This window comes from Mizuhopecten yessoensis, unplaced genomic scaffold (genome assembly GCF_002113885.1).
Source record: "Mizuhopecten yessoensis strain PY_sf001 unplaced genomic scaffold, ASM211388v2 scaffold8361, whole genome shotgun sequence".
In the NCBI taxonomy this organism is placed as follows: Eukaryota; Metazoa; Mollusca; class Bivalvia; order Pectinida; family Pectinidae; genus Mizuhopecten; species Mizuhopecten yessoensis.
The window spans coordinates 1,531,896-1,545,602 of NW_018407509.1; the positions used below are offsets into that span (position 1 = coordinate 1,531,896).

Genomic DNA, 13,707 nt, shown 5'->3' on the forward strand with positions numbered 1-13,707 from the left:
ACACACACCACCACCCACTGTATACTAACGTAATTATCTTGTCTACACTACACTACATGCGTACAGATGCTTCCTATCTAGTGAAGCACAAGACAGTGGGTGATGACAGGTCACGGCCTTCTATAATCAGAAATCTTTAAATTTGGAACTCTTCAATATTGAAGGTAATCCAATATGGCGGAGCGGGAAAGAGAACCACACTTTTGTGTAAGATTTTGTAATATCTGACTTTACAAAACAGCGAGGTTTAATTATACGTCCTATGCTATTTCAATGTAAGGAGAGACTGTATAAAGCAGAATTACCACACCATGGCAATCACAACACATGTTCAACCATACTTAAGTTCAGTATCGTTTTCTCTGTGTCGGCTCTCACATTTTGAGTCCATTCAGACACTCAATGCTGGTCTCAAGGGGGATCGGGGAGGAGGAATAAGCGTTAGTTTACATATATATTGAATAGACTTATTTACCGAAAATGTATTTACCGGCTCGCTGTAAAAAAACGAAAATTTGTCAACATTCGTACATGCCCTTTCAGTTATCGTCAAAAAATATTTTTATTTTGAAAACGATTATAATAGGGTTTAATATCTATCTATCTATATGTTATACTCCACAGAGACCAAACTGGCTTTAATGCGGAGGGGGTTAAGAACGCATGCGATACTTATAGCTTTGTTTAATCCCAGTTGGTAGGAATTGATGTTTTAAATGCCTATACATTCCTTGCGCCTCTACTGTGATGTTGTCCAGGTTGTCATGAATCCCTCTAGATCTTACTTTGTTCTGTAATCCTTCTGGATGAAGCCTTAACGCGCCCCTCTCTGTTGGTAGTCCCAATTATTCTGACGTTTTATCAACTTTTTTTAGCTCACCTGGCCCGAAGGTCCGTCGTCGTCCATCCGGCGTCAACTTTTTACTGTAAACAACTTCTTCTCAGTAACCAAAAGGGCTAGGGTACCGATATTTGGCCAGAAGCATGCTGGGATGAAGGGCTACCAAGTTTGTTCAAATCAAAGACCTTCAACCATTTTCAAGGTCACAGGGGTCAAATATGTTAAAATCTCTAAACAACTTCTTCTGAATAACTAAGAGGCCTGGGGTGATGATATTTGACCAGTAACATGCTGGGATGAAGGGCTACCAAGTTTGTTCAAAAGATGACCTTGATTTATATTCAAGGTCACTGGTGTCAAATATGTTTAAAACATTTAAACGACTTCTGATGAATAACCGAGAGGCCGAGGGTGATGATAATTGGCCAGTATAATGCTGGGATGAAAGGCTACCAAGTTTGTTCAAATAAATGACCTTGATTTATATTCAAGGTCACTGGGGTCAAATATGTTTAAAACCTTTAAACGACTTCTTCTGAATAACCGACAGACCTAGGGTGATGATATTTGGCCAGTAACATGCTGGGATGAAGGGCTACCAAGTTTGTTCAAATAAATAACCTTGATTTGTATTCAAGGTCACTGGGATCAAATATGTTTAAAACCTTTAAACGACTTCTGAATAACCGACAGGCCTAGGGTGATGATCTTGGCCAGTAACATGCTGGGATGAAGGGCTACCAAGTTTGTTCAAATGAATGACCTTTGCCCATTTTTTCTGAATTACTTTAAACTTTAAGTCAAGACGCTGATATTTTGCATGTAGCTTTATTTTAGTCCTCTTTTAAGGTTACAATTGTGAGATTAATACCAGGTGAGCGATGCAGGCCCATTGGGCCTCTTGTTTTTTTGGCGTCGATTAACGTCAGAACTTCAGCCCTCTACAACGTGCGCGAAAAAAACGACCCGCCCCAGGGTCGCTCTTCAAACTGATATTTTAGAAACAAATCGTCACTTTCACACACTAAAAACAAGCCACTCTAAAGCGCTTTACAGTATATACAGTAGAATTATATATACAATTAATACAATCACTACAATAACATGTAGCAAATATACATTAATCAATTTTGAGGAATTCGCAGGAGCTGCCTTATCGGGTGCTAACTTCTAGTCCTTTGCCACCTGGCTAATGTCTCCCTATGTGTGTATGCGGATTGTGATTCGACCTAGTCACTCATGATGTATCATATATAAGCGTTAAAAGGACATTTTCATATATGAAAATTGTCTCAAGCTAAAGTCTTTCTGTAGGTTGAGTTGGTCTGAAAAGGACCTGCAATTATAGCTCTGTAACGTAACATCAGAACATAAACTTTTACAGTCTTTATAACCATTGTAGCTCAGAAAATGATGATACACTGTGATATCAACTTCAAGATATGCAATAGGTGTTTAAAAGGTTTTAATATCAAGGTCAAGTTCATAGTTACCAAAAATAGACCATAGTGGGTTATGGTCTGGCATGCCATATGCTAGGTGGGGCCATTGTTTAGCTATATATCGATCGGTATCAGGGAATAGTTTAATTTCTTGTATGTACCAATTTATCATAATATATTTCTTTGATTTTCAGGCCATTAATGATCCGTCATGTTCTCAAGGCCTGCAAGCTGTCTGGGGCTGTGGCAACCAGTTCTTCGTGTTCCCAGGGAAAAAGGCAATTTTGTTGAACGGTAAGCACTTGAAATAAGCCATTTAGCTTTGTATATTCTGTATATTCAGAACCCACTATATCTCCAGAGAAATTGGAATCATCAACATTTTGAAAATAATATTCAGGACTTGTCTTTTTTTTTTTTTTTTAATTACTGTTTTTGTTTTTAATGAGTAATTTATATATGTGTGAATTGAATCTTTTTATTGTTGATACAGAAAGACGACCTCTGCTGATGAAGGAGGAAACAATACGAGAAGTTAAATGGGACATGGACCTCCATAGACCTGTCCTTAGAAAGCTTGTCAATGAATCTCATAGTAAGTAATCATTAAAATTTATTTAACATATATACTAACATGTGTATGGCTTTTTATATAGGGAATATTTCTTCATGGTCGTACAACAAATATATATTATGGTTTAACAGCCTTACAATTTTATGTTAGTTTTGATTAAATTATTGTGGTAAATGTAAAGTTATTCTATTTTCTTTCTAATTTTCTAATTCTAATTCTTATGATTTTTAGCTTAACTTGTACAAAGTGTCATTGACTTTATGTGACAGCAAGCCATCTTTTTTCCGTCAGACATCAAAATTATTCCTCCACCATTTTATTGGAAGAGGGGATGGCTGGGGGCATATAGGGATACAGTATTATCCATGTCAGTCCAATCGATCATTTCTTATAAATCTGTTAATTTTTGTTTGATTTATTTTTACAGATGTTTTCACCTGTCTACAAGAGCAAGCTAAGAAGACATCAGGTGCTGCTCTTCACCCACAGTGAGTTATTCCCCTTTGTTTAACTTCCTCTTCTCCTTATAAATAACACTATTTTGTTATTACCAGTTCATTCCATCGGATGGGACTATAAAAGGTGTCCCATGTGAGAACTGTCCAATCTCGCACACAGAGGATAGGGTTAGATTTGTTTTCGGCCGATAGAACTAGGTTCTCTTTATTAGACATTTAGAAGGACTTCGAAATATATATGCCAAACAAAATTCATAGAAAAGAATCCCTTCACTCTATACTTTATCCCTTCTACTCATTTTCCTGTCTTTTCTTCGTCTACTGGATAACCGAACTACTCAGTAGGGAAGCGGACATAAAACCTATCAATCAATGTTACCAGTTATAAAAATATTCTATTGCTATTATATACCGTATTTGAACTTATAATGGCACTTGGAGAAGATAAATGACAATTGAGGCACATTTATAAAGACTTTGATATTTAAATTTACCCTGGATAAATCATGTTTTACTCAGGATTGCCCCCATGAAACTTAATTAGTCTTGGGCTACACCAGTAAACTGCACCAGTCATTGTATCGGCAGATATAGTTCTGTTTATTTGTTTGTATTTAATTACTTGTTGTCGGAACTGATTCAGGGCCATTTTGGTAGTGCAAAATGTCCAACAAATCCACTTGCACATCTTTAAGGAATAATAGACATTGAAGGGGGGGAAATTGTTCTATCAGTTGAGGTACGTTTAAATCCCAGGAGGCGCATTAGAGCAGGCACCGAATCATGTCAAAGGAGGTTTTACATGGTTCAGTTCTTACCACTTTAAACAGTATTTTGTTGCAAAAACCAGTCTTCCTGGGTATATTGTATATTGAGCATGTACAGTTCTTGAATTGTGGTGGTTTCTTTCAATGTTTTTTGTTTTATTTTTTTAGCATCATAAGATCCAGCAAGCAGTATCGAGCTTCACTGAAAGCCTACAGCCTTGAACTGAAGATATTAGCAGGTATGATTATGAATGGTTGATCATAGATTTCAACGTTATTGATTTTTTTTTTTTATTATTATCATTCAAGTAGCAGCTGATTCTACTATAACCGAAAGGCCACTAAATAAACATAACCGTTCTCTTTTTAGCTGCACTAATTGAAGCTGGCTTAAAATCAATGGTAGGGAATCATTTACATTTGTTAGGACCAGCCTTGTGAGTTCATTTAGATGGTTTATTTGTTATTTTTGTACTGTATAGTCCTCATATCATGAAGGAATTAACCCACAAAAACATTATCCACAGATACGTACAACTTTTGAGACTCAGACTATATATATCTGGCTACAGTTATAGGGATTTCACTAGTCTCAGACTGTCTGACTACACTTATTGTCAAACTAGGGCCTGCAAGTTCCTATAGAATATTATGTTCCTTTCTTAAACTAGTATCTGCAATAAGTTGGAATGTTTTAATAAAAAATGGGGGAGGGGCATTCTGGTACCACTAGCCCTCCAACACTGGGTCGTAGGTACGTGGGGCAGTCGGCAGGTACTGGTTGGTGTTTTTTCTCGTAAATTTCGGCTTACCTCCACCACCAAAACCTGGCACGTCCTTTAATATCCATAGCTGTACAATAGGACGTAAAACACAAAACAAAATTTATTAAAACTTGGCTGTAACAAGTAGCTATATTGTTGACACTATATATGGCTTAACATGTATTGTAATACTGTTACAGATTCTACCATAGACGAGGAGCAGAAGCAGGACTTCCTTGATCACCTACAGCTACTAGAGATGGCTGAACTGATCTGGGGGCTGTGTGAGATCCTGTTCATTGACAGTCCTGCTGGTCAGTGTTGACAGTAGAGCTAAATCATTACTAGGGCTATCATTGTTATTCAAAACAGTGAAACACTTACTTGAAATTCTCATTCATAGTAAATTCATACTTTTATCTCCTGATAATGAATGTTATATGTTTACCATTAAATGGCATTGCCACTATATAACCCTACCATAGTCAGTTGGCATTATCAAAGGCTATGAATGCCATGGGCCGATTGTTGACGTCATCATTATTATGACATCATAATTGGATACCACTGACCCTCCCCGGTTGATGGCTGTTCTATTCACAATACATACATTATTTGAAATAAATGCTGAATAATAATAAGTGAAATTGAATTTTTATGAGATGAACAGATTCCAAAAATAGTAAACATAAGTATTGAACTTAGCGTGCCTCATTGAATTTGCCTTGTCTAGTTGGCATTCATATTGCCTATGAATGCCAACTGAAAGCAGTTCAATGCTTAAATGAATATCATGAAAGTAAACAAAATCTAACAAAAGTATGATAGTATTGAATAATGTTGATACAAAAGCTCCTATCATAGACAGTATTGGCCATTTACAATGTAATATCACCAAATTCTGTCTGAAGTTTGGTGGCTAAAGCGATTTTGGTTATATGTTAGAAAGTCTACCCTCTGGGTTTCAAATTTGTGGCAAAAACCCAGAAGGTTCTTGTCCCTCATTGAGTATTCTTTTGAAAGACAGCATGTCGCAAAATTTGGAATGGAAATGCTGCGACTTTACTTCTGAAAGCTTTTTTCCTTTGATTAAGCTATGGAAGCTGTCAACTCAAGAAAATAGTGACGACAGTTTTGACTCCACCTAGATGATCTGAATAAGGTGTGACGGAAACTGTTTCACATTTATTTGTACTTCAGGTGGATTGGTGATCGCTCCATTATTGGAATGGCTTCGGTTCCACTTCCAGACGGGAGAACAAATGTTTCTGGAAATTATCCGAGAAGAACAGCCAGAGCACCACCCACTCTACTGGGACACGGTAAGAGATTTGGACATCAAAATCAAGAGTTTGAGTTGTAGACATCGAGTCACGACAGACATGTGTTGTATTCACATTTACTGAATTATGATGTATATCTGTCTTGTAACAGATGCATAGTTCATTTCCATGTTATCCGAGAAAACATATTGACTTATATTGTAAAATTCAGTCCCGAGACGGAGGACAGGAGAACCAACAAGAGAACTTCACTTCATCGATAGAGCAAGACAATGTGTACCATAGCTATAGGTATAAGGTCAACACTAACAACAAACCAGTGAACGCTCTAATAGTATACAGTTCAATAGTCATGTATTGAACACCAAAAGTTTGTCCATTATATATCATATGACTATAAGTATGCCTGTAGTGTTGTTGTTATAGCGTGTGGTAGATAGTTGTAACAGCGTTATGACCCGAGCTGCAATTTTTACCTCGGCTCTGTAAGGTTGCATACCATTGTTCAGATGACAGCTGCCGTGCTAGTCGAAAACATAAAAGCTGTAAATAAAATACCGAATCTAGATGTTGTTGCTCCATCTTTTTCGTTCCTTCTATTGACTTGTACTATTTCTGACACCCTTCTGACTTATTTTTACGTTGTTTCAAGTGTCAACTCTGAAACAATCTGAATTACCCCAGAAATGTATGTTGTTCTCCAGATGTTCTAGAAAGATTCTTTATGCTGTGGTCTGTGTCACCTAGGAGACAAATGTTCACCACAGAGAAATATTTGTCAATATTGTATGCTTATGCTGTACCAAAGAGGTTTTGGCTTATATCTATATAATTCTGTGTCGTCCCACAGAAGTTGTGCCATTTGATTTACCATTTTTCCGTGTAACCCCGGAGGGGTTTTAGTTTACATTGTATTTCCGTGTCGTCTCAGATCTATCGCTTAGTCCTCCAAGGCCAGGCGGAACATGTGCGCCGGCTACTGTCTCTCCACTCCTCGAAACACAGCAAGGCTTTCAGCAGTATGGACGAACTCCTCAAGAAAATGCCACAGCACACGGTAAGTTGACAGTAAATACATGTATATGATTAAGCTTAAACAGTTGAGGCCTTTATACTAAATGTAAGAAAACCTTAATAATATTGACGAAAAAGCAATCTCTGAGCAGTCAAACGATTCTGGTTTCCTGGCAACTATGTGATCGTTGTCATTCTGGTTTACAGCAGCTGTTTCGAGGCCACTCCATCGCAGAGTTCGACATGAAATGGCGACATTGGCGGGACGAATGTGAGCGAAGATTGGAAGAGGGAGAGTTTTCATCATACGGAAATTTGGAAACAATTGGAAAGGTAATGTAGAAATCATTGTAAAGTTTAGTGAGTTATTGAGGCTGTGCATTACTCGGTGTCAGTGAAGTCTCATTAAACCTCCCACCTTTGTTTCCACTTTAAAGCATTGCCACATAGAAGACCATTTTACATATCCTTCCTTAACCATGTTCTTCGTGTTCTGCTTAAATGTTATGTTTAGAGCTACTAGAAGATGCATACTGCCTGCCCAAGCATTGACTCTATAGCTGTCAAATAGTTTCACCTGTGTGTACTCTGTACTTAAACATACATTTATTTGTAAGGTCAAAAGTAAAGGTCATTATTTCTGGTAGGCACACATTATAGACAAGAAGTGCAAAGGTTATTTATCCAATCTTATTTAAATTTGGCGCTCGTGATTTGTTGTTATCAGAGGATGAAAAGTGAAGGTCATGGCTGACAGTTAAGTATTTAAATAACCTTTACAAATATATTTATTTTGCAAGATAAAATATTATTGTCCAATAGCTTCAATGTACCTACCCTAATGTTTGAGGGCCAAATGCATTAATTGATTTTGTTGGCTGTAAAGTAAATTAATTGGCTATATGTACCAATGTAAATATTTCTGTAAGTCATTACTAGAATAATGTATTGGTATACATTGTACCATAATACATAATTCAGCTTTTAATTTTACAGAAATTAGGTTTAGCATATTTACCAATAAATATCATGCTTATCACAACTTATTTCGTAAGTTGTCTCAAAGCGGTTCACAAATAATTATCCGTGGTTATAGGGCCTTTGCAACCAGCCAATATCTTTCTCAACTCAACCTGGGGAGCATACAGTGGTGCGTCCATCTTGGCGCTCACAGCTACCATTCAACAATTCCCCAACCACATACTCATTTACAACTGAGTAGACTGGAACAAGCGAAGTAAAGTATCTAGTTTAAAGATACAACACAGTGCCGTGATGTGACTTGAACCCGCAACCCTTCAGTCACGAGCCCGGCATCCTACCACTAGACTACCGTGCCTTATAAAGGCTATTCTATAATCATTTGTAACAGGGAGATGAAGGCATCTGTATTTAATTTACAATGGTGTTTGGAATTTAAGTCCAGATCTGCCTACTCTTCCTTATATTAAATCAGATTTAACATTTGATGGGTGGTGAGGGCCTCTTTAAGAGTGCTTCCTATATGTACCTCCTATGGTGTTACCTATTTATTCTGGTACAGCCTACAATGTATATAGATAAAAAAAGGTTGTAAGAGGTAAAATGTGTGTTATGTATGTTTTAGATACTGACTGGAAATGATGAAGTGTTTTCTGAGTTCCGTGACCTGTGTGAAACTTGGTACCATATGCTGGTGTCCAAACTTTTATACCAAAACCCTACGATCAAAGGCTTCGACCTACAGTACCACATACAGGTAAGGGTCTTAACTGTTGTTACGAAACCCCATTATCTAAGGATTGCATTTATATTTTATAACTTACAAGCTTCAGAGAGTTGGTCATCGTTTGATTTAACTCGGAGAGAATTATTTGGATATATTGTTTACCCCATAACGCATAATTTCACGAAAAACAGCTTTTGTTTGTACCAAATGCAAGATTTGACTTTTCAAAGTCCTAATGGAGAAACTTTTACATCGGACGTAATATTACAATTTACGAGTGATGTTTCACAGTTATTTGCTTTACCTAAAACCTAGCGCCAGAGTTTGATTACACTGTTGTTATTGTATAGGTTTGTCTGGATGAGTACCGCAGTAACACGAGGATCGGGGAACTAGATAACATTCTCCTGTCGGCACTCGAGTATGACATCCACCAGGTCATCAAGGACAGCAGGTCAGTCAAGGGTCAAATGGATCAAATACCCTTTTTAATGTGACTGGCCATCAAAGATGTTCTAAGAGTTAATGTTTAAAAGAACTTAAAAGAGTTCATTTGAGTCGAAAGATCTTTTATTTTCTATTTTTTTTGTTTATAAAAGATTTATAAAAAATTAAAATAATAGATTTATGAAATGTCTTTTAATTTTGGTTAAAATAAATATCATACTCCTGTGTGTTTAACTTTTATAATTGGCTTCATCATGGGCAATTAACAATTTTGAAAAAAAATTGAATAATTGGCAGATCTTCCAAAAAACTGAAAAAAATTGCCTTATAGGAACTTTATTAAAGTCGGTAGATTCTGGTGAAATGATGACATCCTAAAGGAATGGAATGTTTTTTACATCAAATATGACACTAATAAAGGATCACAGTTGTTTAAAACCTTGTCTGTGATTTGTATTTGACAGTGCGGTTTTCAGTAACTGGTGGTTTGTGGCCCACCTCACAGACTTACTACAACATTGTGGCCAGTTAGACTCCCACAAACTTCAGTAAGTATCTCAAAATGGAAAATGTTCACTTCACTATTCAGTGTTCTGAATGGACAAAATTTAGTGGGGCTAGACCTTGGGATGAACACTGGACTCGTTATACTATCGCATAAACCAATTGAGTTACCTGGTCGACGGAAGTGTCCTGGCCCAACGTTAACTGTGCTACAGGTATATCTAAATGGAAGTTAAAGGGAGGTTACTGTAACTCAAAACAGTATTTTGATTTTGGTTTTATTTAAAACAATCACTTAAAAGACCTGGGAGTGGGACTTTTAAGTGATTGTTTCAAATTAAACCTCAATCAAAATACTCTCTTCTTTATATGGACTTCATTGAAGGAGTGATGCTTTTTCAAATATTGGATAAAACAAAATTCATGATAGTAACACTATTTCAAGTTTTACAATAGTTTAACATTATCCTTTTATTTTCACCCAGCACTAAAAGCAGGCATGGTGTATAAAGCATAAATTATTCAGGGATTTTGTCTTCCTATTTCAAATTTACCTTAACCTAAGTCCTTTTCAACTGGAGAAAATATTGTGACATTTGAAAGACTAGGAATTACCACTGTAGTGACATTGATCAGTAAAATCATGTTTATAATGAGCCTCAGACATAATTTTGTTATAATCTTCTGTTACTCTGTCAGATGTCAGTCTGTTCCACCTTTCTCCCTTTTACCAACACCTATTGAAAGAAAAAACAATTTACTAGCGAAATATTTATCATTTGACTATGACTTTCCCACCAGGGAGCTTGCCACAAAGGATTGTCGTCATTTGTTCACTTGTTACAGATTTGGCTCCAATCTGAGAGAGTTTCTGTTGTTGGAGTATGCCACAAGCCTCATGTCCCACAAAAGGTAAGCAACAACAGCAGAAGCTGTCGTGTGTTGTTTTGATATTAAAAAAGGTTTGGTTTGTCGCGAACAATTGGCATGTGGGACCTAGTCCATAAAAATGAAATAGAATGGAAATTTATTTATTCTCAAATTTGGCAAATGAATTCACAAATTTAAAGTTAATGTTGAAGGATTTATTTCTAGAATATTTGTACTCAACAAGATTACAAGAAACATAAATGACTTTTATGTTTAACGTTTACAAACATTTCCTTGATACAATGTTTCATAATCCACTGTTACCTGTGAAATCAGGGGCAGTTTTGAAGTTGTACACATCTATATTAGTATTTTGAGATCCCATTTGTAACTATTAAGTTACAGAAAGTGTGAAGTTATGAAATATAATATCCATCTGGAAATACGTTCAAACTACGCTTGAGCTTTAAATTCTGAGTTATCTTATCCCCTAATATTATGCACACAGAAATCAGCAGTTTTTATTTTTGTTCATTTCATGGGTAATCTTCATCTAACAATACATAGGTCGGCAATGTAATCACAAGTTTGAAATAAATCAATACTCCGTTTGAGTGGGTACTCATAATCCCCAAATTAATGTACCAACAAAATGGTGTTTTGATGCAAAACCATAAAATTTGGGCACCACCAATTTGTCAGTGGGTCATTTTTATTGGGCATATCTCATATACTGTTTATATTTACAATTACTAGATTTTTTATGTGAGTACCCTTTGGGATAGATGAGGGTGTGACCTAAAAGTTTGACTTGTGCCCAATTATAAAAGAGGATTATGGCCCTTTGTTCATTGTTGATGTCATGGTTTGTTCATAGGTGGCGGACTATGTTTTGCTTGCAATTCTTTCTCATAATTTTCTTGACAAATTTTGTATAGATAGATCTGTGGAATGACTTTTGTTCTGCTTTTGTGATTGCTTACCTTACAAATTCCTTATTTTTGCAGCCTGTGGATTGTAGGGGTCAGCTATCTTGACCACTGTCCAGAGTTTGGACGGTAAGCATGCTTAAGATAATTGGCAGAATTATCAGTCATATTTAACGCTTAAAATACTGGCAAATTGAATGTTAAGTACTGGGTACATGTATATTGTATGCAATCACCTTTTGCAGTACTGTAATTTTTTTGAAGAATTTCTTTTCAAATAATTTTGGTACAATGATCCTCATTTAAATATCGGAGAAAATAAAAATTCAAAGTTAAAACCTTGTATGATCATGGGAAATACCTTCTTCTCAGGCTCCACATGTGTCTGGTTTTATAAAGACTTAAAATGTTTCTTAAAATGAATATTTCTTTTGGTAAAATATTATCTCGGATTAATATTTCTTAACACTTGATTAAAAAAAGTGTATGAAGTAAATTATGAAAAGCATATGATCCTTACTTCAATAATCGAAGCATGCTAAGAGAAATTAAGCAAAATATTGATGGCATTTTTCTTTGCATACTTCTTTATAGGAAATACCTGGAACATTTTATGGAGAATATTTCTATAGATTCGGAAAAGAAAGCCCAGAAACTGTTACACATATGTCAAGAAAGGAATTTGGCAGAGCAAGGTATTGTATTCATGCCCATGACCCTTGTACTTGTATCATTATCATTTATTTATTTTGCAAATTTGGACAAAGTAGTTAAAGAAAGTGTTACCCTTCAATTCGGGGAAAGTGGTGAATTGAGTGGTTAAGGCATCTGACTGTCTACAATCACTAGTCCTCCTCCTCCGGGTCGAAGGTGTGAGGCGTACGTGGGGCTGTCGCCAAGTACTGTCCGCAGGTCTGTGGCTTTTCTGTGGGTACTCTGGGGTTTTATCCTCGATACTCCAGGGGTTATGCTCACCTATGCTTTCTGCACCCCTGGAATATGTCATAGCAAAATTGAAGGCTCTGTGTGTGTGCCACCTTTTTGATGAGACAAGAAGACTACTTTGATCCTTTGATATACATCAAAAGAATTTCGCAGTTGCGTAACGGTAAAAATTGACTGGCTTTAAAGTCGGGTTTTGTAATTTGTAATCTGCAAAGACAGGTATCGGCCTAGCAGTTGGTCAGGTTTCTTTACCAGAGACCAATCAAACAGCTATCTTCGTGCCTTCAATTTTGCTACGACATACTGGTATTCCAGGGGTGCAGAGAGCGGCGGTGAGCGTAATTCCTGGATTATCAAGGATGTCTGGTTTTGCAGCACCAGCACAACGTAGCTCGTCCTTCAAATGACCATAGCTGTTGATAAGACATAAATTTCTAACAAACCGAAAGATTTCAATGTAGTAACGAACAAAGTTACCTTTCCTTATGTATAAGTATATACCCCTTCCGACATTTTCATCAGAAAGTAGTTTTAGAAATTTGTCATCTTCTGTAATAAAATCTGTATTTAGCACTGAAAGGGACTAAAGAATAACCTATTACCAATACCAAACAATTTGCTGCAATACTTATGACTGTCTAACGTTGAATACAAGAGATTTTGATAGGAAACTACAAAGCTTTAAGATTTTAACATATGCATATTAATATATCAGAAAAACGTTAGGAGCTCCCCTGATGAACTTCCAAAGAGGTGAAAGCGCTAGGGAGGTACCAAGAAACTCTTGTCATTTGTTTTTCATATTAATATATATATGTATACATGTATTAATATATTTAATATTCACACTGCTTATTTCGTAAATGTATTTTCTAAATCCTTATGACACATTATAAGATATGTGCTGCAGCAAATTCTACTCACAGGTAGCTTTCGATGACCTCTTGGTTGCCTTCTTCAGCCCTTACTAAGTACATTTGGTGGGCTTCAGACTAAACTAGTGATTCAGTCATGTGACCTGAGGATTATCCCCAAGTCATGTGGCTGAATCAGACTGGCATTGGCTGTCAGAAGGTGGTAGCGCCCTCAGCCCTGTGTTAAGTTTGGACTGGTGGCTGCGATGTAGATGGTCTCTTTAACCCCTCTCTTGAACCGGGTGGG

At 36.5% G+C, this 13,707-nt stretch overlaps 1 protein-coding gene across 1 annotated transcript in view; it reads left to right on the plus strand.

Annotated features, from left to right (window-relative positions):
- Positions 1–141: 141 nt before the first annotated feature.
- The window catches only part of LOC110455668 (nuclear pore complex protein Nup85-like), a 17,949-nt gene continuing 4,383 nt past the window's right edge, over positions 142–13,707 (plus strand). The window contains exons 1-15 of the mRNA XM_021505928.1: positions 142–207; positions 2,478–2,577; positions 2,777–2,878; positions 3,285–3,345; positions 4,251–4,321; positions 5,047–5,160; positions 6,047–6,168; positions 7,061–7,186; positions 7,351–7,476; positions 8,750–8,881; positions 9,202–9,305; positions 9,763–9,846; positions 10,649–10,714; positions 11,680–11,730; positions 12,196–12,296. Coding sequence (XP_021361603.1) covers positions 175–207; positions 2,478–2,577; positions 2,777–2,878; positions 3,285–3,345; positions 4,251–4,321; positions 5,047–5,160; positions 6,047–6,168; positions 7,061–7,186; positions 7,351–7,476; positions 8,750–8,881; positions 9,202–9,305; positions 9,763–9,846; positions 10,649–10,714; positions 11,680–11,730; positions 12,196–12,296 — 1,393 coding nt within the window. The 5' untranslated portion in view covers positions 142–174. The remainder of the gene's footprint in view (positions 208–2,477; positions 2,578–2,776; positions 2,879–3,284; positions 3,346–4,250; positions 4,322–5,046; positions 5,161–6,046; positions 6,169–7,060; positions 7,187–7,350; positions 7,477–8,749; positions 8,882–9,201; positions 9,306–9,762; positions 9,847–10,648; positions 10,715–11,679; positions 11,731–12,195; positions 12,297–13,707) is intronic.